General features: G+C 37.7%; 1 protein-coding gene across 1 annotated transcript in view; it reads left to right on the top strand.

Moving 5' to 3' along the window:
• LOC122808699 (alpha-2-macroglobulin-like protein 1) overlaps positions 1 to 22,118 on the top strand; it is a 1,234,219-nt gene that overhangs the window by 337,686 nt on the left and 874,415 nt on the right. The window contains exon 9 of the mRNA XM_044079685.1: positions 11,923 to 12,037. Within this exon, the coding sequence (XP_043935620.1) occupies positions 11,923 to 12,037 (115 nt within the window). The remainder of the gene's footprint in view (positions 1 to 11,922; positions 12,038 to 22,118) is intronic.

Genomic DNA, 22,118 nt, shown 5'->3' with positions numbered 1-22,118 from the left:
CTGATGCTCAGCTCAGGCTTTGGTTGAATAGGGTGTCTAATGGAAGTGAGAGCTCATGCCTGAGTTCATGTAGGATACAGCCAGGGATGTTACTGGGTTCCATGGAGGCTGTATTTTTTGCCTTTGAGAGGGCATTAAGAACCTTCTCCCTGGTGATGAGGGGAGGGGAGCGGGTGCTGGGGATGTCCTGGTTTACTGATGGGGGGACAGAGGGGTGAAGTTTTCACTAAACCTGTCTGCTAATAGGTTGGCTATATCTATGGCGTCTGTGTATGTGGTGTTATTGACCACCAGATCAGAGCAGATTTGGGTGTTAACTTTGAGATTGCGGATGTGTGAAGAAAGTCTTGCGATTGTCCTTGGTGGATGTGGCCAACTTGGACTTGAAGTTAGCCTTACAGGACTTCAGCAGTGACCTTATTTGCTTGTTTAGACGAAGGAGAGATTGCTTCCAACTTGGCACCTGCTCCTTCTTGGCCCTGGACAACAATGTTTTCCTTCTGTTATAGAGTTTCTTTATTACTGCTGTCCACCAGACAGGTTTACTCTTCCTTGAGGAAGATGATTTGGTCCTGTCAGGTATTGCTGAGTCCATACAGCTATGTAGTTGCTCATATAGTTTTTTTGGTGTAGGCTTGGACATTAGTGCCAGTTCCAACTGAAGGGACGGTGGCTGTAAAGCTGCTTATACCTGTTCTGAGGAGATTGTAGTTAGCTTTGGAAAAGTTTTTTCATTTGAGCCTGACAGGGGGGGGGGGTGGGGGAGATGGTAACTTCAAAAGTGATCGCTTTATGGTCAGATCTTACCAAGGAGGATGACACTGTAGGAGTGCTACAGTGGCTACTCATGTTGGCTAGAACCAGGTCCAGAATATTTAAACCTCTCGTATGGGGTGTCGACCAGCTGATCCAATGCATTGGGATTGACAAAGTTGAGTAATCTCTGGGCATTCATGTTTGGGCTAGAATAGGTCTTCTACTCTAAGGTTGGGTAGTTAAAGTCACCCAAGATCAGGGTAGAGGCAGGGGCGGCTCGTGGCATCGGGCTGCCAGACTGCAGCCCCCTCAAACTATAAAAATTAAAAAAGAAAACAAAAAAATATATATTTTTTTAAATTTCGCGGACTTCGCGCATGCGCAGTAGTCCCGACTACCGTCGGTCTATGCGCATGCTCAAGGCAGTCCGGCAGGACCCATAGAGGGACACAAGGAGACGTCTGTGCACTTTTAAAGTGCATGGACACGCTGGGAGGATATATCGCGTCCGGACTGCAAGAGCAGCAGTCAGAACAGTCTCGGGAGGGAGCTTGGGATCTCGTCGTCGGGATGGAGCTTTACTGGGATCTCGTGGGTCTTTGTGAGTATTGCGCGGGCAGGATATGGTATGGAGAACAGACAGGTAAGTGTATGGTGCATTTTACTTTATGTGTTGGTGCTTTTGTGTGTGTGCTTTTAACTGGAGATGTGTGTGTGTTAGCTGGTGCTTTTAACTGAAGTGTGTGTGTTAGCTGGCTGGTGCTTTTAACTGAAGTGTGTGTGTTAGCTGGCTGGTGCTTTTAACTGAAGTGTGTGTGTTAGCTGCCTGGTGCTTTTAACTGAAGTGTGTGTGTTAGCTGGCTGGTGCTTTTAACTGAAGTAAGTGTGTGTGTTAGCTGGCTGGTGCTTTTAACTGAAGTAAGTGTGTGTGTTAGCTGGCTGGTGCTTTTAACTGAAGTAAGTGTGTGTGTTAGCTGGCTGGTGCTTTTAACTGAAGTAAGTGTGTGTGTTAGCTGGCTGGTGCTTTTAACTGAAGTAAGTGTGTGTGTTAGCTGGCTGGTGCTTTTAACTGAAGTAAGTGTGTGTGTTAGCTGGCTGGTGCTTTTAACTGGGGTGTGTGTGTGTGTGTGTGTGTGTGTGTGTGTGTGTGTGTGTGTTAGATTGAGAAGGTGCAAGTGGGGAGGGGGATTTGTACAGTCCCACTCACTCAAACAACAAGATATTTCATCAAATGTGGTACATGCTTTTAAGTCTGTATGATCCCCATAGGATTTTATATTAAGTAAGAATTTTCAGAGGTGTGGAAGGCTAATGGCAACAAAGTTATTTTCCAAAGAAAAAATGTGAAGAAACAGTATAAAGAAGGTATCTGAAAAATGAAGAAATTCAGAGAACTCTTTTTCTATGTGAATGGACAGAAAAAATAATGCAAAAGGGAAGACAATCATATTGTGGGAGAGAAAATGTTTAGCTGTAATCAAAATCATATCAGTATGATAGCTCTGAGCAGATCATTATGAGTAGAAAAAATGTAGAGCAATAACAGCCACCTTGACAGATGCGATTATATTAGTATTGTATAAAATATTAAGGTATGATGCAAATATTTTGTTCTGTTTCTAACCACACTGGTTCTTTAAATGCTAGTTTTGAGAAAAATAAAATTTGCATAACAATTGACTTCTTAATATAATATGTTAAGACATGAAATACTGGATTAAACAGCCTAAAAGTAAGGCCATGGTGAGAGACTGGTTTTCCAATAATACCAGCCAAACATTTGTGCAACATAGACAGTCATACACAGCTGACACTGGAGTGACATGAAATGCAATCCCCTGGATAACAGGAGGGTGGAATGTGGGAAGCGCACCTGCAAGGAAAATATTTAAAGTTCTTACAGAAGACAATCTTGTGTAAGTACTTCCTACAGCTAAAACAGGGATTATTACAGTGTCTATAAAAAGACTGAAGTCACTAATCTGTTACTTTCAGAGGACAATTAGGTGCATTTTACTTTATGTGTTGGTGCTTTTAACTGAAGTGTGTGTGTTAGCTGGCTGGTGCTTTTAACTGAAGTGTGTGTGTTAGCTGGCTGGTGCTTTTAACTGAAGAAAGTGTGTGTGTTAGCTGGCTGGTGCTTTTAACTTGGGGGGGTGTGTGTTAGCTGGCTGGTGCTTTTAACTGAAGTAAGCGTGTGTGTTAGCTGGCTGGTGCTTTTAACTTGGGGGTGTGTGTGTTAGCTGGCTGGTGCTTTTAACTTGGAGGTGTGTGTGTGTGTGTGTGTGTGTGAAAATACCCCAGGTGCTTATGGTGGTGTGGTAGGGAATACCTCAGGCTTGAACCCTGTACCCTGTATGCAGGTGTTAAAGACTTGAGTTCCCTACCCACCACCATTTGTAAAAAAATTGCAGATTTTTGCCTCATATTTGATCTGATCTGTTCCTCCTAATATCTGTGGTTTGTAAATGTTGCAGTGCTTGATATTTGATGGTGTAGTAGTAGCATTGTTGCCTCACAACTGCAGGTTCTCAGGTTTGATTATTGGCTGGGATTCCTTCTTTGTGGGGTCCGTATCTTCTCCCTGTGTTTGTGTGGGTTTGCTTTTGTGTCCTCCCATGTTACAAAGACATGTCTGCATTATTTCTTCCTGGGCCTCTGCTGAAAATTGTTTTTTTGTTCCAAGTCAGACTGTCCTGATTAACAAATAAATAAAATTGACCGGCATTTGAATTTCAGACTTCAGGTTTCTGAATGTTTAATTCCTTGCAGATTTGATGGTGCAGTGGTAGTATTGTTGCCTCACAGCTATAGGTTTTCTGGTTTGATTCTTGGTTGGGGTGGCTTCTGTGTGGAGTCTGCATCTCCTCCCTGTGTTTGTGTGGATTTGCTCTGGTGCCCTGCCATTTTACAAAGATGTGTCTGCAGTATTAATCCCTGCGTCTCTGCTGAAAATTGTTTTTGTTCTGTCCGCAGTAAAATTGACCGGCATTTGAATTTCAGACTTCAGGTTTCTGAATGTTTAATTCCTTGCAGATTTGATGGTGCAGTGGTAGTATTGTTGCCTCACAGCTATAGGTTTTCTGGTTTGATTCTTGGTTGGGGTGGCTTCTGTGTGGTGTCTGCATCTCCTCCCTGTGTTTGTGTGGATTTGCTCTGGTGCCCTGCCATTTTACAAAGACATGTCTGCAGTATTAATCCCTGCGTCTCTGCTGAAAATTGTTTTTGTTCTGTCCGCAGTAAAATTGACCGGCATTTGAATTTCAGACTTCATGTTACTGAATATTTAATTCCTTGCAGATTTAATGGTGCAGTGGTAGTGTTGTTGCTTCACAGCTATAGGTTTTCTGGTTTGATTCTTGGTTGGGGTGGCTTCTGTGTGGAGTCTGCATCTCCTCCCTGTGTTTGTGTGGGTTTGCTCTGGTGCCCTGCCATTTTACAAAGATGTGTCTGCAGTATTAATCCCTGCATCTCTGCTGAAAATTGTTTTTGTTCTGTCCGCAGTAAAATTGACCGGCATTTGAATTTCAAACTTCATGTTCTTCAGAATACATAGTAGCACAACCTTTTTTTCTAGCAATTTTCTAAGTTTATAAGATGAATATTTTAAATTTGTCCCTATTTTTGGGACTGTATTCCCCCATTATTGGCTTCGTCCAGGTTTTTGTGCTAAGGTTGACGGCTATGGAAAGAACTGAATTCACTGAATATGGACTGTAGAATTGTGCATATTTACTGATAAAGGTGCACTGTAGAATTGTGCATATTTACTGATAAAGGTGCACTGTAGAATTGTGCATATTTACTGATAATGGTGGACTGTAGAATTGTGCATATTTACTAATAATGGTGGACTGTGGAATTGTGTATATTTACTAATAATGGTGGACTGTGGAAGTCTGAGTAGACTTTTTTATGATAAATGTTCTCAACTGGGCAGTTTTGCCATTATGGGTGCATATGTTTTGTTTCATTGCTTACTGGAAAAATGTTCAAAACAAATTTAAAACACCCTCTAACAAGTGTACTGTATTGTACAAGGAATATAATTTTAGTACAATGAGGAAGGTGTATCAAAGAGCACATGTATGTTTCATATGCAAGGGGCCTATGATTCGAAAACAGCCCAAAATTAATCTTTATCTGCCACTGGCAAAATGTATTTTCTTTGAATGTGGGTTTCAATGCTGTTTCAATGAATGTGAGTTTCAAGGGCAGAGAAGTTTTAATGCTAAGTTTTCATTGTGAGACTGCATTGCTTTGTTTAACAGATGACTTAATGTTTGTGCTGTAAAATACAAAATAAAACTTTCAAATGAAGTCCAACTCATCATTGAAGTAAAGCAGTATGCACATTAGTGTTTATGGTAAATGGAGTGAAATAGCCAAGTAATGGTTCATTGGAATGGCTGCAGAGGCTCCATTCAACAATTATTTTGTCAGGGGGGGGGGGAAGGGCAGCAAACGCAGACAGGCCCAGCTGAACTATACCTCCCAACTGTCCAGATTTTCAAAGAATGAATAGATTTTTGCTTCTTATTTTTGGTTTGTTGTTCATAAAATTTGTAGTTTTAATTCCTAAATGATTTGCCAGAAGTCACTAAATAATAAGTTTCAGACTTCATAACCTTCATAAAAATGCATGTTAAAGTAAGAGCCGTTCTATCAACTGTCTCAATTTATACAAGAGCAATTTTAGTACTGTTTATATGTGCCCCCAATATATTTGGCCTTGTTCAGATTTACTGCATTAACAGGTTGAGAGGTACATGAAAATAAATTGCTTTATAGAATTAGGCATAGCCAGCCTCTCAACTGTCCCCAATTTTTGGCTCAAAATGTTGCTCTTCCCCCTAATAATCCCTCCGCAAAATAGCAATTTTGGAAGAAAACATGGAGGGTTTACAATTAAGAAATAACTGTAATAATCAAAGTTATAGATTACTTGAAATGCATGTAGATTCTTTTATTTTGTCAGCTGCTCAAGGTAGCAGTACTAATATTAGTGTCCCTTCTTTGACAGGTAGCAGCTGTATTGTGTGTCTATTTTATATTTTTGCATCACATTTTTGGTCCATTTTCATAAAATTGTGTTTTTGGCAAATTAGTGACAAATCACTAAAGACTGAAGTTAGAAAATGACAGACATTTGAGTTTCAGATTTTATACCCTTCAGAAAATTCATACTAATGCAAGACCCATTCTATTATCTTTCTAAGTTTATTAGAGCAATATTTAAAATTGTCCTTATTGTTGTGCCTTTGTCCCACTTCTGTGTATGGCTTTGTCCAGATTTCTTGCTCTTGAGGTTGAGAGGTATGACAAATGTGTCAGGGCCATCACAATCAGCCAGAGAGATTTCAAATTGTGACATGCTTGTTGCACCCCACTCCCCCATGTAGTGACTCTGGATGTGTCCAAGCAAGGCAAGGAGTAGTTGTATCTACCTTGGATGGGGAGGACACACTGCATAAGTACTACAGTGGCTTTTCATCTGTCCTTGATTTTGCAGAATGGTCTGGTTTCTGTCATATTTTGTACTGTTGATTTATGCTTATTACTCAGATTTATGCTTATTACTCAAAGTGCCTGTTGCTCTGTGTTTAAGTAGCAATGCTTTAATGACCATAAGGTAAGCTTGTCTGACATCGTAAGATGCAAGTAAGCTTTAATAAGCATACTGTTAAAGAATTGCCAACATTGAAAGCCTTTCTGTTGTTGCCATGCATAGAATACTTGACTAGATAATGTATAAGCCTTGGGTATTAAAGGACAGGATTCCATTATTTTAAAAGCTCATTACACTTGTTGGAGACTTCCAGTCATCTCTACAGACTTTACCGTAAACTAAACAGAATGCCAATCATGTGTGGTCCATAACCTGTACAGTAATCCTTTAAGCAATGTATCTTGAGCTTGTTTCTTGTTTGCTTTTCATTTTTACTTTTATCATGTTTTCCCCATGAAACAAGTTGTCAGGCAGCAGGTCTTTTTGGATAAGAAACATTTTTACAAGTGCGGGCATCACATAGATTTCTACTTTCAGCATGTTGCTTGGTACTTTAATAAAGCTGAATATATTATAATTAGAACTGCTGTGCAAGGAGAAGTGGTTTGAGTTGTGTGCTTCTGGTTTTTCTTATACTTGATTTTGACTGGCATTCCAGTAATGTATTTAAAAAGTAATTTATTTTTTCATGCCTCACAACCTTTTGTTTCCATCTAGATATTAAGTAAGCTGTCATGCAGCCAATGCATTGAAATATTTTTATTCTTCTACACTTATTTTTGTCTTGATTGGACTTTCATAATGATGGTTTGCCACCCAGGGCAGCGTATTTAATTAAAGTTAGTTTTTTGTGGTTTTGTGCATAGCTCCTCCCCTTCATGGTTGACCACACCCCTTCCCTTTGACCCCACCCATTCAGCGTCTCCTGCAGCCCCCCTGTGATTTGAAGTCACCAGCCGCCACTGGGTAGAGGGTTGAATCTAGATGGATTCAAGTAAGTCCAGATAGGTGAAGTGGGTATTGTGAGTCATGGATGGGGGTCTGTAGCTAGCTATGATTTGAATATGTGTTTTGTCAACAGTTAACTGCACTTGGAGTGTCTCCTGTGCATCATATCATTTAACCAGCCAGGTGATGTGTGTGTCTTTGATAATTATTGAAACTCCACCTCCTTTGGCAGTTGAATTGCTTTAAGCTACGACAATAATGGGTTCTATGAGGGGAGACTGGTGGCAAATGTTGCTATTTTATTGTAGCACAAGGTGAGTTTCCTTCTCTGAGTGTTGTTTAAGTTAGTTAGGACTGAAGCAGCATACCATAGTATAAACAAAAAATGACTGACTAACAATTGGCTTAATTTCTGGCATCAGTCCAGGAGAATTCAGTCTATCAATCTGGGATGATGTGGTCAATAGACCAAATTGTTTTGCCAAAGATGGCCTGCATGCATCCTAGATGGGCTTCTGTGTTTTAGCTAAAATTTTATACTCCCTCTTAGAGCTTTTTCAGGCAATGCCAAAGTGATAAACCTAGCAGCATAACAAATGAAACTCAAAGGACCCTAAAGGTGTTACTGCTCAATGCTAGGAGCCTCAATAAGAAACTCCACACCCTACTAGCTCTCCTCATTCTGAAAAACATAGACATATGTGCCATTACCAAGACATGGCTTAAATCCACAGAAAGTACACTGGCAGTCCAAGGCTGCAGTGACTTCCACACATTTAGACCATCAGCCACAGAGGCAGGGACTAAAGATGAAGATGCATTGATTAACATTGGCAAGTATACCTCAGGGTCAGTTAACAGGATTTTACGCTGGTGTTAATCCATCTGCAAATCACATTAGATAAATTCCCTTACCGTATCTTAGTATGTTATAGGTCACTAAAATCCCACAACTTTTATCTAGACATTCTGTAAGCACTCTCTATCCAACCAAATACTCTATTCCTAGGAAACTTTAATTACTCCTCTATAGACTGGGAAACTTTCACTGCCAGCAACTTGCAGGTACAATATTTCCTCAACTTTACTAGCACAAATGCTATTGATCAGTTAGTGCAAACTTCAACCAGAGGTTCAAACATATGGGACCTTTTTCCCACCGATATGAGAGAGTGCTTACCCCCCCCCCCCCCCCGCCACATCTTCATTGGTGAGGTTGGATCACAAATCTGTCTCATCCAAAATGAAAATCAACTTGGAAAATCCAGCAAAACCTGTTACAGTTGGAAACTATTCTAAAGCAAACTACATCCTAATAAGCAACAATTTGTCAAAATTCAGTGGCTTGCCCAACCCAGATTTCACAACAGCCTATGTACAATTATTCACAGAAACACTGTAAAAACATGTAAATGGCTGCAAGGAATGTGCTGTACCTCCCAGTAGTAATGCCAAAACAACCCCTTAAAACAAACCATAGTGGTGGAATTCTAACTGTAACAGGGTGTATAACAAAAGGAAAAAAGTCATAGCCATTGTCAGAAAGATCAACTTTCATAATGACAAGAGCTCACTAAAAAACTAAATAGGAAATGAAGAGGACTAATTGAATACAAAAAGGCTAATTACAAGGTCAATATATCTTCTCAGACCGAAGACAATCACAAGGCCTTTTACAGCTATGTCCGAAACTTTAAAGGTAACACGCAACAGTGTGCTGAACTGGTAGTAAGTAGTACCACCTTCAGAGAGCAGAGTGACATAGCAAACCTGCTGGTATAAAAATTCAGCTCCAACTTCACCCCCCAGTCACCCCTTGGGGAAATTCTACCAGCATATCCCCAATCTATCAGCAAGGAGCAGGTCATAGTGGCACTCAAAGTGAAAAACACAGCCTCAATAGGACCCAATAACAACCCAGGTTGTCTCCTAAATAGCCTGAAACATGACCTATAAAGACCACTTGTGCCACTTTTCAACTACAGCCTCATGACAGACTACATACATAGACGACAGGACAGGAGCACTTCGTGAACTAAAAAGGGTAATTTTTTTATAACTATTTGCTACCACAACATAGGTTCACTTGGAGGACATTTTAAGCTTAGCCAATTCCCTTCTGGTGCTTGAATTAACATTTTCTGACTGGTCTTAGCTATCCCCATGGCTAATTGTATATTAGCCCTAGTGAGAACAACTGTGATCATACCATAAATAATTTGAGGGGGCCATGTAAGGGATACAGCACCTAGGAACTGCCTCTATCCATTAGTGCCATGAGGGGAAATCCTGGAGTACATTTTCTATTACCCATCCTTAGATCCAAGTTGCATTTGAATATGGATGGATGAGCTTTGCTTTGTTTTTATGGATAGTCTGTTCCGGAACATTGGTAGCCTCTGTGATATATATCCATCTCTCCACAACATTCAGTTTAGATACCTGGACTAAGCATTTCTGATGCCATTTGACTTGCTGATGTTCAGTAGGTCCATCTGTATTATGTCAGAGGATGCTTTGTATGCCAGACATGTCACCTTTAAGCACTCTGCAGGATACTGAGTATAGTAATAAATCTTTGAGGTGGCCCATGCAAGACCTATTGTTTAGGACTTGTATTCTTTTAGTAAGGTATCTCTGAAGGTATTCTAGTTGTTGCATGGGGCTGGACAGATACATGCCAAAGTGGGCATTATACAACATGATTGACATAATGAGAGCTTTGTAAAGGGGGGAAACAACATCTCTAGATCTAGTCACAATCAATTGGTTTATAAGCTGTACAATATAGAAAGGCTTTCTTATGACTCTGGTCAAAAGTTAGGTCACTGTACATACAAGTTACCAAATGCCAAACAATTGAATCAGTTCTCAGAGGGCATTGTCATGATTTTGACACCAGTTATTATTTGGTACAAACCTTCCTACATGATGGTTAAGTCATTTGGGGATTCAATAACTTCTCCTAGCTTGCAGTCATTTCAAACTTCACTGGCCAAAACTCTTTGGTATTTCCTTTTACTTTTGAGATGTATATGCCAAACAGAAAAAGTCTCTGCACTGAACCCTGGGGGTCTCCATTGGTGACTGGTCTCTTCCCCTGTTTTGATCTCCTGCATCCTGTGAGCCAAGTTGGCAATGCAGCTGGTGATGGAAGTGTTTACTCCTACATTATTCATCAATGCAACTGGTAATCTAAGTGTTTGCTCCGACATTATTCATCTTTTGTACTACACCTTAGTAGGGGATTGTGTCAAAAGGCTTGGCCAGGTCAAGGTAATATGGTGTGAACTGTTTTACCTTCATCCATTGCTTTGGTAACAAGAGTAAAGCTTAAAATTTGTCCGTGATTTTGAGCCTTTCACACTTTCCTCTGGGCTGTTTTCAAACACATCTCCGTTGCTTATTTTAAAGCTGTCTCGCTATGTTAAACCCATTTAACATAGCGAAACACTAAAAAAAAAACAACGGAGATCTTGCTTTCTCCGTTGCTTTTGCCCACAGCTCTGATGTACTGCGCAGGCGTGCAGTACATCAGAACTGCCGCGGATGCCAGACATCTGTGGAAGGGCAGCAAACAGGCATTATACTATGCCATTATTTAAGAAAAGTAATAGTTTCTTTTCTTAAATAATGTCATGGTATAATAGCAATAACCCACTTCTGGGTGTGGGTAATGCTAAATTTAACCATGGTTGGCTTTGTTTGGTCCCTCGGGCTTCGCCCTCGGGACCAAACCACGCCAACCGAGGGTAAATTTAGCATTACCCACACCCAGGCATGGGTTAATACTATAGTAACTGTTTGCTGCATTTGTAATAAATGTTTGCTACATTTGTAGCAAGCAGTTGCTACAGTTTATACCTTGCGTAAATGAAGCACTATGATGCTCAGGTTTTAGTTAAAAAAAAAAATATATATATATATATATATATATATATATATATATATATATATATATATATATCTTCTTATAAACTGTAGGAAACAGTTTTTACAGTTTATACACTGTCTCTGTGGAGTGCTATAACAGGTTTTAATTAAAAAAGAAATATTTTTTTCACATGTAAACTGTTTGCTTTTATCAAGCAGTTTGTTACAGCTTAGACTACACATGTAGTACAAAGATGCTAAGGTTTTACTGCAAATTTAATACTGTTTTTTTAATGGTATTGCATAAAAGATTATGATGGGATGACCATACTCTCTTAAAACTTTTCACTTGGGACATTTGCCTTTTCACCCCACCCAAGCCTCACTACTGAAGTATGCACTTTATTGACAAGCCAGTAAAACACTTTGCACTCCTTCACTTTTTTTTTTTTTTTGTAACTGTAGTCATTATACAATACAATAAATTATGATCAGATCTTCAGTCATGACCCTCTGTTATGTGCTCTTGACATAGATGCCAAGATTTACCTCCCAAGCTTCACTCTCAAGGTGAATTTATTGGCATCCATGTCTCAAACAAATAATTAGCTGGTTGTGATCAGAGACCTGATCATAATACCCTGTGTTATAATAAAAATAATTATAATTTCTATGGAGTATTTTTGTTATATAGAATATATGACACTGGCACTTGGCTTTAGAATTCCAAAGATCTATTAATAGTTTCATTTTTTTGCTCCATGCTGTATTTTAGACGCATGCGGTATATTGTAATCTTTATACTTAACATTTTGTCCTGTAATTTATTTTAACAGACAGACATCAATGGGTGTTTCGTTGTTAGTGCAAACACTGATCCTTTCATGTTTGACAGTTGGAATTATGAAATGCAATTAGTTGTCACAGGCAGCCTTGAAGAGGATGGAACAGGTAAGTTTATCATATTGCCTAATACACCGAATTTATACGTAAAGAAGCCATATTAATGAGTTACAAATGATGATAATGATTCAGAACAGACCTCGTCACCTCTCAGTATAACTATGTGCCTTCTGCTTTTAAAAGGAAAATCAAAATTATAGCACAATTTCAGAAACATTTAGTGAGGGAGATGGTAATTACTCTATCTGTCTGTCTATATATGTAGCATAGCCTAGTGGTTATTTGTGTCCATTGTAGCTGTATATCAAAACACTGGTATAAATGTATTTTAAATCGAGAGTGAATATTTTTCCTGAGTATCTCTTAACCTGCAAAGTAAAAAAAATATGGTCCATTTTCTTTTGTTCTAATGTTCCCATTGCTGGAACTGTTGTTGAAGCATTTTTTAGTGTAAAGGCACTATTTTATTCTTTAACTAAATGGGGTTGAAAAATTCCCTCTACTCCCCGGCTTTTCTATCCATCTATCTATCTATCTATCTATCTATCTATCTATCTATCTATCTATCTATCTATCTATCTATCTATCTATCTATCTACCTATCTACCTACCTGTCTGTCTGTCTATCTATCTACCTATCTACCTATCTACCTATCTACCTACCTGTCTGTCTGTCTATCTGTCTGTCTATCTACCTATCTACCTATCTACCTATCTACCTACCTGTCTGTCTGTCTATCTGTCTGTCTGTCTATCTATCTATCTGTCTATCTATCTATCTATCTATCTATCTATCCGTCTGTGTATCCATTTATCTATCCGTCTGTGTATCCATTTATCTATCCGTCTGTGTATCCATTTATCTATCTACAGAAAGAGAATCAAACTTTATTGCACAAAATATATTTCCATTTCTCTTCTGCAGTACAATCCTCATGTATGGTGCACTTTATCACATCTAGTGGTTGTGGCATTTTCATTTATATCTTCAACTACAGTCCGTCTTCTCTTTTCCATTAGACATAACCCAAAACTGCTGTTTATATTTGACAACGTAAGTTAAGTCCATGTTGTATGTTACATTTATGTGCAGCCCTGCCCTGTATCTCGGCAGTTGGCTCCCTCATTTTCTGCCCTATCGCTACCCCTCTCCTTGATTTCTATTGGGGTTTGTCCTCTCCTTCTTCCTGCTATGATTTTTTATTTTCCTCAATTCACTATCTTTTCCTCATTCCAGTCTCTTTCTGACATCTACTCCTCATGTTCAGGAGCCTCTTGCGTAATTCTTGCTCTTTTATTGTTTTTATTTCCTTCTAAATTTGTGTGATGATGGGTTTAACTTCAGTCCTCAGAAGTTTGATAATGATCATTTTCCTTGCTTTCCAGATGCCATAGTCTTATTTATGCCTCATATAAATAATTCCCAAGTATGCTCAGCTTCCTTTTGAGATTTATCTCCCCAAATCCTATCTGCTTGCTTCCAGATTTTGTTGTGTCTGCCCACAGTCTGAGGACATGTGCGCCAATACTGCTTCTTCTTCCTGACACCTCCATCTGCTGTCCTTCTTTCTACCTTGCTTTCCCAATCTCATGGGTGTTTAGATACTATCTGTGCAGTATTCTCCAGCTTTGATTTCCAGTTCTTTGAACTGTTTGCATGCCCTTCACTTCTGGAATTGTCTTTTGCTATCATCTTGGAATTCCCTTCCATACTTATTCATTCTTTCTTCTTCTTTGATCTTGTTCCATCATTTTCTTTGCTTCCCTAACCTCTTCCATTTCCTTCAGAATGCCATCCTCACTACTGTTGTCTTTCTTACTTTCTCGTGTGTTCCTTTCCCTTGCTTCCCATTCTGTATTCTTTTTCCAGGGTACCAAGTGACTCCACCACTGGGTCTCTGGTATTCTGAATTTCCATAAAAACTCCTCCATTCTTTTAAATCTTCTCCACCTTCCTTTTCTTTGCAAAACAGAGACTTCCTCTTGGCTCTTCCACTTCCCAAATTTCCTCATTTTTCCTGGCTCTTCCACTTCCCAAATTTCCTCATTTTTCCTTCATCTTTGCCTCCCATGAATCTGTTTCCTGATAGTATTTGAGGTTTCCTTCCCTCCATGTCATGCACCCCAGTTCTTTCATTGCTGCTTCATTCATGCCTTTAGTAACCTTCTCCACATCTCACTCTCTCGTGTGTCTGTGCATATGTTGGGATATGTAGGGAAGCCTCCAGCCCACTTTTTTCTCTTCATTCTTATTTTAGTCCTGCTCACTCTTTTTTTTTTCTCTTGCCTTTACTGACTCTATGGCTTTTTACATTTCCTGTAGCCTTTTATCCCTAGAGTCTATCTGTGTGTTGCAGAGTAGGCAGAGTTTTAGGTTCATAGGATCATAGGTAGGTACTAGGCTATCGGCCCAAGGGCCAACGCAAGCCTAGCCAACAAGGTTCCCTGGCTTACGCCACCCAAGAAAGCCATTTTCCTGTGCCACTGCTGAGCGGAGACACAGAAGTGATCCCCAGGGTGTACTTCCCACTTCGCAGCCACTCACCAAGATTTCTCTTGAAGAGTGCCAATGAAGAACTCTGCCTGACATAGATTGGCAGCCTGTTCCAGAGCATGGGAAGTCTCTGGGACAGGAATCTATCCCTCCAGCATGTCCTGTTTATTGTGGTGACAAGGTTTAGGCCCTTAGAGCATGTAGCTTGGAGGGATTGGGATTTCTTTAGATGTAGCATGTCCAACAGCTCTGGGTTTGACATAGCTTTATATGTTAGGCAGAGATCACCTCTGAGTAGGCGATATGCTACGAGTAAAGCTGGAGTTTTTTGAGGTGCTCAGTGTAGGGCATTTGTTTGAGGCCAGTAATCCTCTTTATGAGGTACTTCTGTGGCCTTTCCAGCTGCTGCAGATGTCTTGTGAGGTAAATTCCAAAAGGGGCATCGTACTCTATAATGGGTCTAATGAGTGCTGAGTAGAGGGGAACAATGACCTCTTTTTTCCTGGATGAGAACCCTTTTATGATGAGGTGTGCCATGTAGAAGGACTTCCTGACTACTGTGGTGATGTCACTATCAAAGGAGAGACTACTGTCCACCTGGGTCCCAAGGTCTCTTATCACGCATTTGGTGTTAAGTAGATTGCTGCCTATGTGGTAGTTCACAGGTACAGAGTTTCTAGCAAAGGGGATGACACTGCACTTTTTGGCATTGAGCTTGAAGCCATGGCTCTGACACCAGATATCTGTCTCAGTGAGGCCCTTCTATAGGATGTCCACATCATGTAGGGACTTGACTATGGCTCCTAGTTAGCAGTCATCTGTGAACTTCATTAGCTAAAGCCTTCTGTGTTAGCCTGTACTTCAGAGAAGTAGATACCAAACAGGAGAGGTTCCAGGATGGAACCCTGTGGTACTCCACTTGTCACTGCTTTGAGGTCAGATTTGGAGTCTGCAATTTTTACAGTGTGGGTTCTGTCAGTGAGCCAGTTGGCAACCCATCTTGTGACATAGTGATTTATACCTAGTTTAGTGAGTTTAGCTATAATTCCAGAATGGGTGATGGTGTCGAAAGCCTTGGCAAGGTCAAGATAGGCTGTGTGAACCACCTTACCCTCATCTATGGCTTTGGTGACTGCCTCAAAGAAGTTGATCAGGTTCAGGAGGGATGATCTGCCTTTCACAAACCCAAACTGGGTGGGATCCAGAGTTTGGAGGTTACCAATGTCTTTGTTTATGAGTTCCATGACAACACGTTTCATGGCCTTGCAGACCAGGCTCGTCAGGCTAATAGGTCGATAAATCCCGGGATCAGTGGTGGCTCCCCCTTTGTGGAGTGGAATAACTGTAGCTGTGCACCATTCAGTGGACACAAAGCCTGATGCAAGGCTATTATTGAACATTTATTGCTAGTATCATCATCCTTGCTACATTAATTTTCCAAATCAAGGCATAATTCTTCTGCACCCTTTCTGGAGAGTATCCCTTAACTTTTTCCCAAATTTGTTTAGTTTTTTTTCTAATTCTATCTCTAACTGTGTTTCCAACATAGAGCCCTAGGAACTTATCTAACTCAGCTTCTTTTATCTCATCTTGTCCCCTTTCCCTTTTCCTAATCTTACTAACACTGTCTCTTTGTTGTGGCACTTGAGTCCCATCCCTTTTGTGAACTTCTCAGTTGACTCTCTTATACATCCCATTGCTGCAGACACACCTTCTAACATTAACATGCAGGCATCTACATAAACACAAGCTGAGATTTTATCCCCCTAATTTTCTTCAGACACTGCAAAAATGTTAACTTCCACTGCCAGTTCGTCAGTCACAAGCATGAACATATCTGAGGAACGGGGACCCTGTCTGGTCCCCATCTCTACTCCTGTCTCCTCAGATACTCCTCCATTTATGAGTATTTCAGTTTCTAGGTCTTGATATGTGGCTTATATCCAATGTTCAGACATTTCTCCTACCTGATCTTGTTGCCGTGTCTTCTATAGGAATTCCCAACTCACCATATCAAAAACCTATGGCAGTTTAAAGAACAGAATTTTTCCTTTCCATTCCTGCTTGTTGTCTTCTTCACGGGTATATATTTTTTCCAGGAGGTCACACCATTTTTTTTCTGTCTTCCTTCCCTTCATGAAGCCATTTTGTCCTGCTTGTATATGTTTTATCATACTTCATCCAGTTCTCCTACCAGTACCTTTGCCAAAGTCTTGATAGCTACATTAATCAAAAATATGTGAAGGGCCAAGATGAGCACTAACAGCACTTTCTCTCTGCTGTCTTTTCAGAACATTTATGACAGGGTTTTTTGAATTTATCTATCCTGAATTTGTTTTTTTTTTACATATTTGGATTCTACTAATCATCATTTAGGATAGTATATAAAAATTTTGGCAACTTTTTATTTTTTCCTGTCAAAAAGTATTAGAGAAAACTTTTGCACTTCAGACTACAGAATGAGCTACTCCAAATCTACACTTCAAGAAACAACTATTAAGAAGGAACTTCAGTCACTATTATCTAATATACAAGAACTGACAGCAAAAATCGATAGAATGGATGTAAAACTGGATAACTTCAAAGAAAAATCTTCCCAGCAAATGAAAATGTCACACAAAGACCTTAAGCAACAAAAGAGACAGATTACTGGTATAGAGACTTCACTAAATGGTATGGACACTAAAATTCAAGAAGATGAGCATAATATAAACTTTCTCTTAAAACAACATACTTTTTTACAAACAAAAATTGATGATCTAGAGAATAGATCACGAAGAAATAATATTAGACTTTTTGGTTTGCCTGATAATGCTGAAGAAGGTAATATGGAAAAATTCTTAACATCTTTTCTCCCTGATGTACTACAGCTTCCCGAAGCTCTCTCATACGGGATAGAAAGAGCACACAGGTCCTTGGTGACTGCAAAAAAAAGGTAAATCCAATTCTACTAAATCTGTTATAGTGAAGTTTTTATCATCCCATGACAAGGAGATAGTGTTAAAGACTGCATGGGCTAAATCTTCTATTAAATATAAAGAAAATGTCATACGCTTTGATAATGATTACTCGTCTTCTGTAATTGCCAAAAGTTTTATTTACCAATGCTAAAAGAGCTAAAAAAAGCACAAAATAAAGATACACCTATTGTTTCCTGCCAGATTAAAAATAGTTCTCCAAGATGGTCCAGAAATATTTGATGAGATAGACTCTGCCATTACCTTTGTCAAAACAAGAAAAATGCTTGATAAAATAGATGATATGGAGTGGGCAAATGCCTTAAAAGAAATGCTGATAATAGTTTCTGGAAGATTTCTGAACATAAAAAGAAACTCAAGAATAAGTGATTAGTTAAGCTATTTTACAATGGCTTTAATTTACCCAAGTCCTAACAACTAACTCAGAAGTTGGGGAAGTGGAAATGGTTCAACAGTTGAGTCTTTGTTGTTTAAATTTCTTTTTATAGTACATAGTCACTTTAATGGTATTTTATAGTTTGTTATTATTAAGTCTAGTTTATTTTATTTAAGTAACTCAAATATTATAGCAAGTAAAATCTATTTATTTATTCATTTACTTATCTTTTAGTATTAAGTTGTTTGCTATAATAAATGCTCTGTATGTTTGGGGACTGCATTTTATGGTATTTTGGGAACTATGATAGATACAGAGACTTATAGATGGGAAAATGAGGGTCTTTGTTACAATACAAACTATTTTCTTTGTTTTTAATTGTTTGCCATTTTATTTCCATCTCTCTGTGAAGAGAGACTCTTCACTGATATTGTTGCCATAATGTTGCATTAATGATTGTTTCCCATCTTTTGTTCTGCTGCTGGAATGTGGTGCTATTTGTGTAATAGACATATGAAAAGTTCTTGTTTTGTCCCTTTCTGTGACCTATGTTTTGATTAATTCATTAGATATCTATCTTTAGAAATGTGAATATATGGGTGTATTGATAAGTGAATGGCTCCTATTGTATAATTGTTGTGGTTTCCCCTGGTTGTGGTATTATGGAGAGACTTTAATTTATTTTCCTTTTTTTTCTTTCTTTCTTTCTCTTCCCTTTTTGCTGTTGGTTATGGAAGAGGGGAAGGATTTTGTGTGGATTGATATGTTCGTAGTGGTCTAGTGGTTTGCTGGGTTTGGGAGATGGCATTTGTTGGCTCTTTGATGTTTTATAATGCCTCTCTCCCTCCCTTTTGCCTTTTTACTGTTTGTTTTTATGTTTCCCAGTCTTACCATGAGGTAATCAACAGCTTTTAAGAGAAAAACTGTAAATGTTTTCTCTCCTCAATCTCATGTATCGGAACTGCTGGATAACCGTGGTATGTGCTTGCACTGTGGCTGCTACAATTGAAAGCAGGAAAAAAAGTCTTGTTTCCATGGAGACATCTACAGACTGAACCCTGTGCTGAGAAGCTTAGCAAAGCTGCACAATAGTTAGAATAGATGATCTATAATGCCATCTACAGGTCAAATAAAAACTGCAGCTAAGTAACCTGTATAATATGACTGCTATATTTCAACATTTTTGAGTATTTATAAAAAAAGTCACTTTTGGCACATTTAAACCCTTACATTTCATACGCTTGTTTTCATAATTTTATTATATTTAAATAAAGCTTCTATTAATTGGTATAACAAGCATATAGCATATATAGCAACATCATTAAAATGGAGGGTTTAGTGTCGATTGATATGTTCATGGTGGGCTAGTGGTTTGCTGGGTTTGAGAGATAGAGCTAGTTGATTTTGCAGTATTTTATAGTAGCTTCCCCCTCCCATTGCCTTTTTATTCTGTCCGGTTTTATGTTTCTTGATCCTGCCATGAGGTAATCAACAGCTTTCTAAGAGAAAAGCTGCAAATGCTTTCCCTCCTTAATCTCATGCATCTGAACTGCTGAACATCTCTGGTATCTGAGCATACTGCGGCTGCCTCAACTGAAAGCAAGAAAAAAGTGTTGTTTCCATGGAGACATTTACAGACTGAACTCTGTGCTGAAAAGCTTCGCAGAGTTGGATAATAGCTTGAATAGACAGTCTCTAATGCCATTTACAGGTCAAATAAAAGAACTGCAGCTAAGTAACCTATATAATATAACTGTTATATTAAAGCATTTGTGAGTGTTTATAAATAGAACACTTTTGATACATGTATACCATTATGTTTTTGATTTTGCATTTATAGTCTTTTTATATTTAAGTTAAGCTTCTTTTGATTGGTATAACAAACATATAGCATATATAACAACATCATTAAAATATTAAAAAAAAAAAATAAATATATATATATATATATATATATATATATATATATATATATGTATATATACATTTTTACATGACACCTAAGCAGAATTTAATATTCTTCTACAAGACATAAAAAACAGAAATGAGAATAACGCTAGTACAGATAAAAGATAAACAAATAATGATTGAAACATAATATATTCTGTATGAATCTACATTACTGCATACAGTATAGTCTCAGATGTAGATTTTTGCCATATTAAATAATATGTTGATATATTCTGACAAACATAGAAACTGTTTCAGATTAGTAAAGGTCTTAAAGAAAAGAAAGGGAATACATTCCTTCCTAGAAAATAATGAGGATTTTATTGGAATCCCATATTACAGTGGGAAACTGTAATGAAATATATTCTGTGCTCATGTTTTCAGAGCCACAAGGGCGGGAGACTTAAACCTCGACACGGCTATTAATAACCAATGGATGGGAGATCGCAGATATACCCAGGGATTACCAGCAAAATAATGGGTTATAGTTCCCATAACTAAGGGTGCGAAAGCCACAAAATGATGGGCTAGGATACATGGAAATGGGGAAATAGTGTCATTAGCTATTGGCACAATAAATAAAGAGATGGGATTAGTCTACTTATGGATCATTATAATAATTCATTGCATATGAATTAGTTATGATATTTATATAATATATGATTGGTCTTTATGATATTTTGAATTCAATCTGAAAAAGTTAAAAGGAAACAGTTATATTTCCCATAGTTTAATTTGTTTCTTGAATAAGTGCATACAATAGTAAAGGGTGTATTTTAATTCATATTTTTTTATCACATATACTACCTTATATTGTTAAATTATGCAGCAACATATATATTTAGATGGAGAGGAGTATTGTTACTAGCTTGATGGTCAATTTGGGTGATAGATGTCACTCAAATTAGGAGTTTGTAACTCCAGGGTTTTTTTGAAAGAGTCTATGTTATTAGTAAATGTTATAAGTCTCTGTTAATACTTATTATTGATGTAAACCACGCCTTACAAAATTGAATTTGATAAAAACATATTTCTTTGGATAAAAGTTTTATATGTTTCATGTGTAAATTATAATTGTATTCCTAATAGCCAATTTTTATTGACTTATAAAATATGGGAAAAAGGAGAGTTATTCAGCAACAGATATTCAGAACATTAACATTTTATGACATCATTAAAGTGTATATCATTAAACATCAATGGATTAAATAATCCTAGTAAGAGAAGATCTTTGAATAAATATCTTAAATTACATAATTCTCAATTAATATTTCTCCAAGAATCTCATTTACTAACTGAAGATATCACAAAATTGGAATTCAAATCTTACAAGCTTTTTATTAGCTCAGAAGATGCACAAAAAAAGAGGGGTGGCCATACTATGGAAAAATACAACACTTATGCCTAAAATAATTGACACTTACAAAGATAACAAAGGGATGTTATCTTCAGTTGTAATAGAATTTAATAAGAACATTCAGACCTTCATAAATATGTATTGGATTCCTGGCATTGGACCTACAACAGTGAAACAACATATAGTTCAGTTTTCTAAGGGTAGTAGTATTCTTGCTGAGGATTTTAATTGTATTTCTGACATAAAACACTCTAGTACCAATGGTAAAAGGAAAATTCCAGGTATAGCTAAATTATTGAATGAATTTTCAGATTCATACATGATGAAAGATATTAATAACTTTACAGATGCTAAGTCACTGTTTTATACATTTTCCTCTATAGATATAATTCATATTCAAGAATAGAAAGGGTATTAATTTCTAATAACTTAACAGATTTCCTGTTAAACTCAAAAGTGATTTCATGTCCCCTTTCAGTCCATAATTCCGTACTCCACATTTAATGTTCAAATTAAAAGGATACCAGCCTACATAATTAAACTGAAATATTTCATTGATTTCTTTACTACAGAAGTACAAAATTTTGTTGAAATTAATAGTACACAGGGAACTTCTGAATATACATTTGGGATGCTCTAAAAGCTTACCTATATGATAAAATTATTGATTGGTATAAAAAGAAAAGAATTTCATGGGAAAAAGATCTCCAAGATATTCAAACAAAGTTAGATGCTTTAAGACTTGATGCTTCAAAAAATCCAGATAAGAAAGACAGAATGAACAAAATAAATACTTTAAACAATAAATATATGGACATTTTAAACCATAAAGTCATGATAAATCTTGAAAAATTTAAACTTCTAACTTTTTCTCTAAATCCTAGATCTATGAATATAATAGCTAACAAGACTAAAAGATTAAATAAACTTAACCATATTAAAGAAATCTATTCTCCAGCAAAAAATGGTATCTG

This window comes from Protopterus annectens, chromosome 8.part0 (assembly GCF_019279795.1).
Source record: "Protopterus annectens isolate FY-2018-M chromosome 8.part0, PAN1.0, whole genome shotgun sequence".
NCBI lineage: Eukaryota > Metazoa > Chordata > Ceratodontiformes > Protopteridae > Protopterus > Protopterus annectens.
The sequence above is the reverse complement of the archived record's forward strand: the minus strand, read 5'-3'. Positions and strand labels throughout refer to the sequence as shown.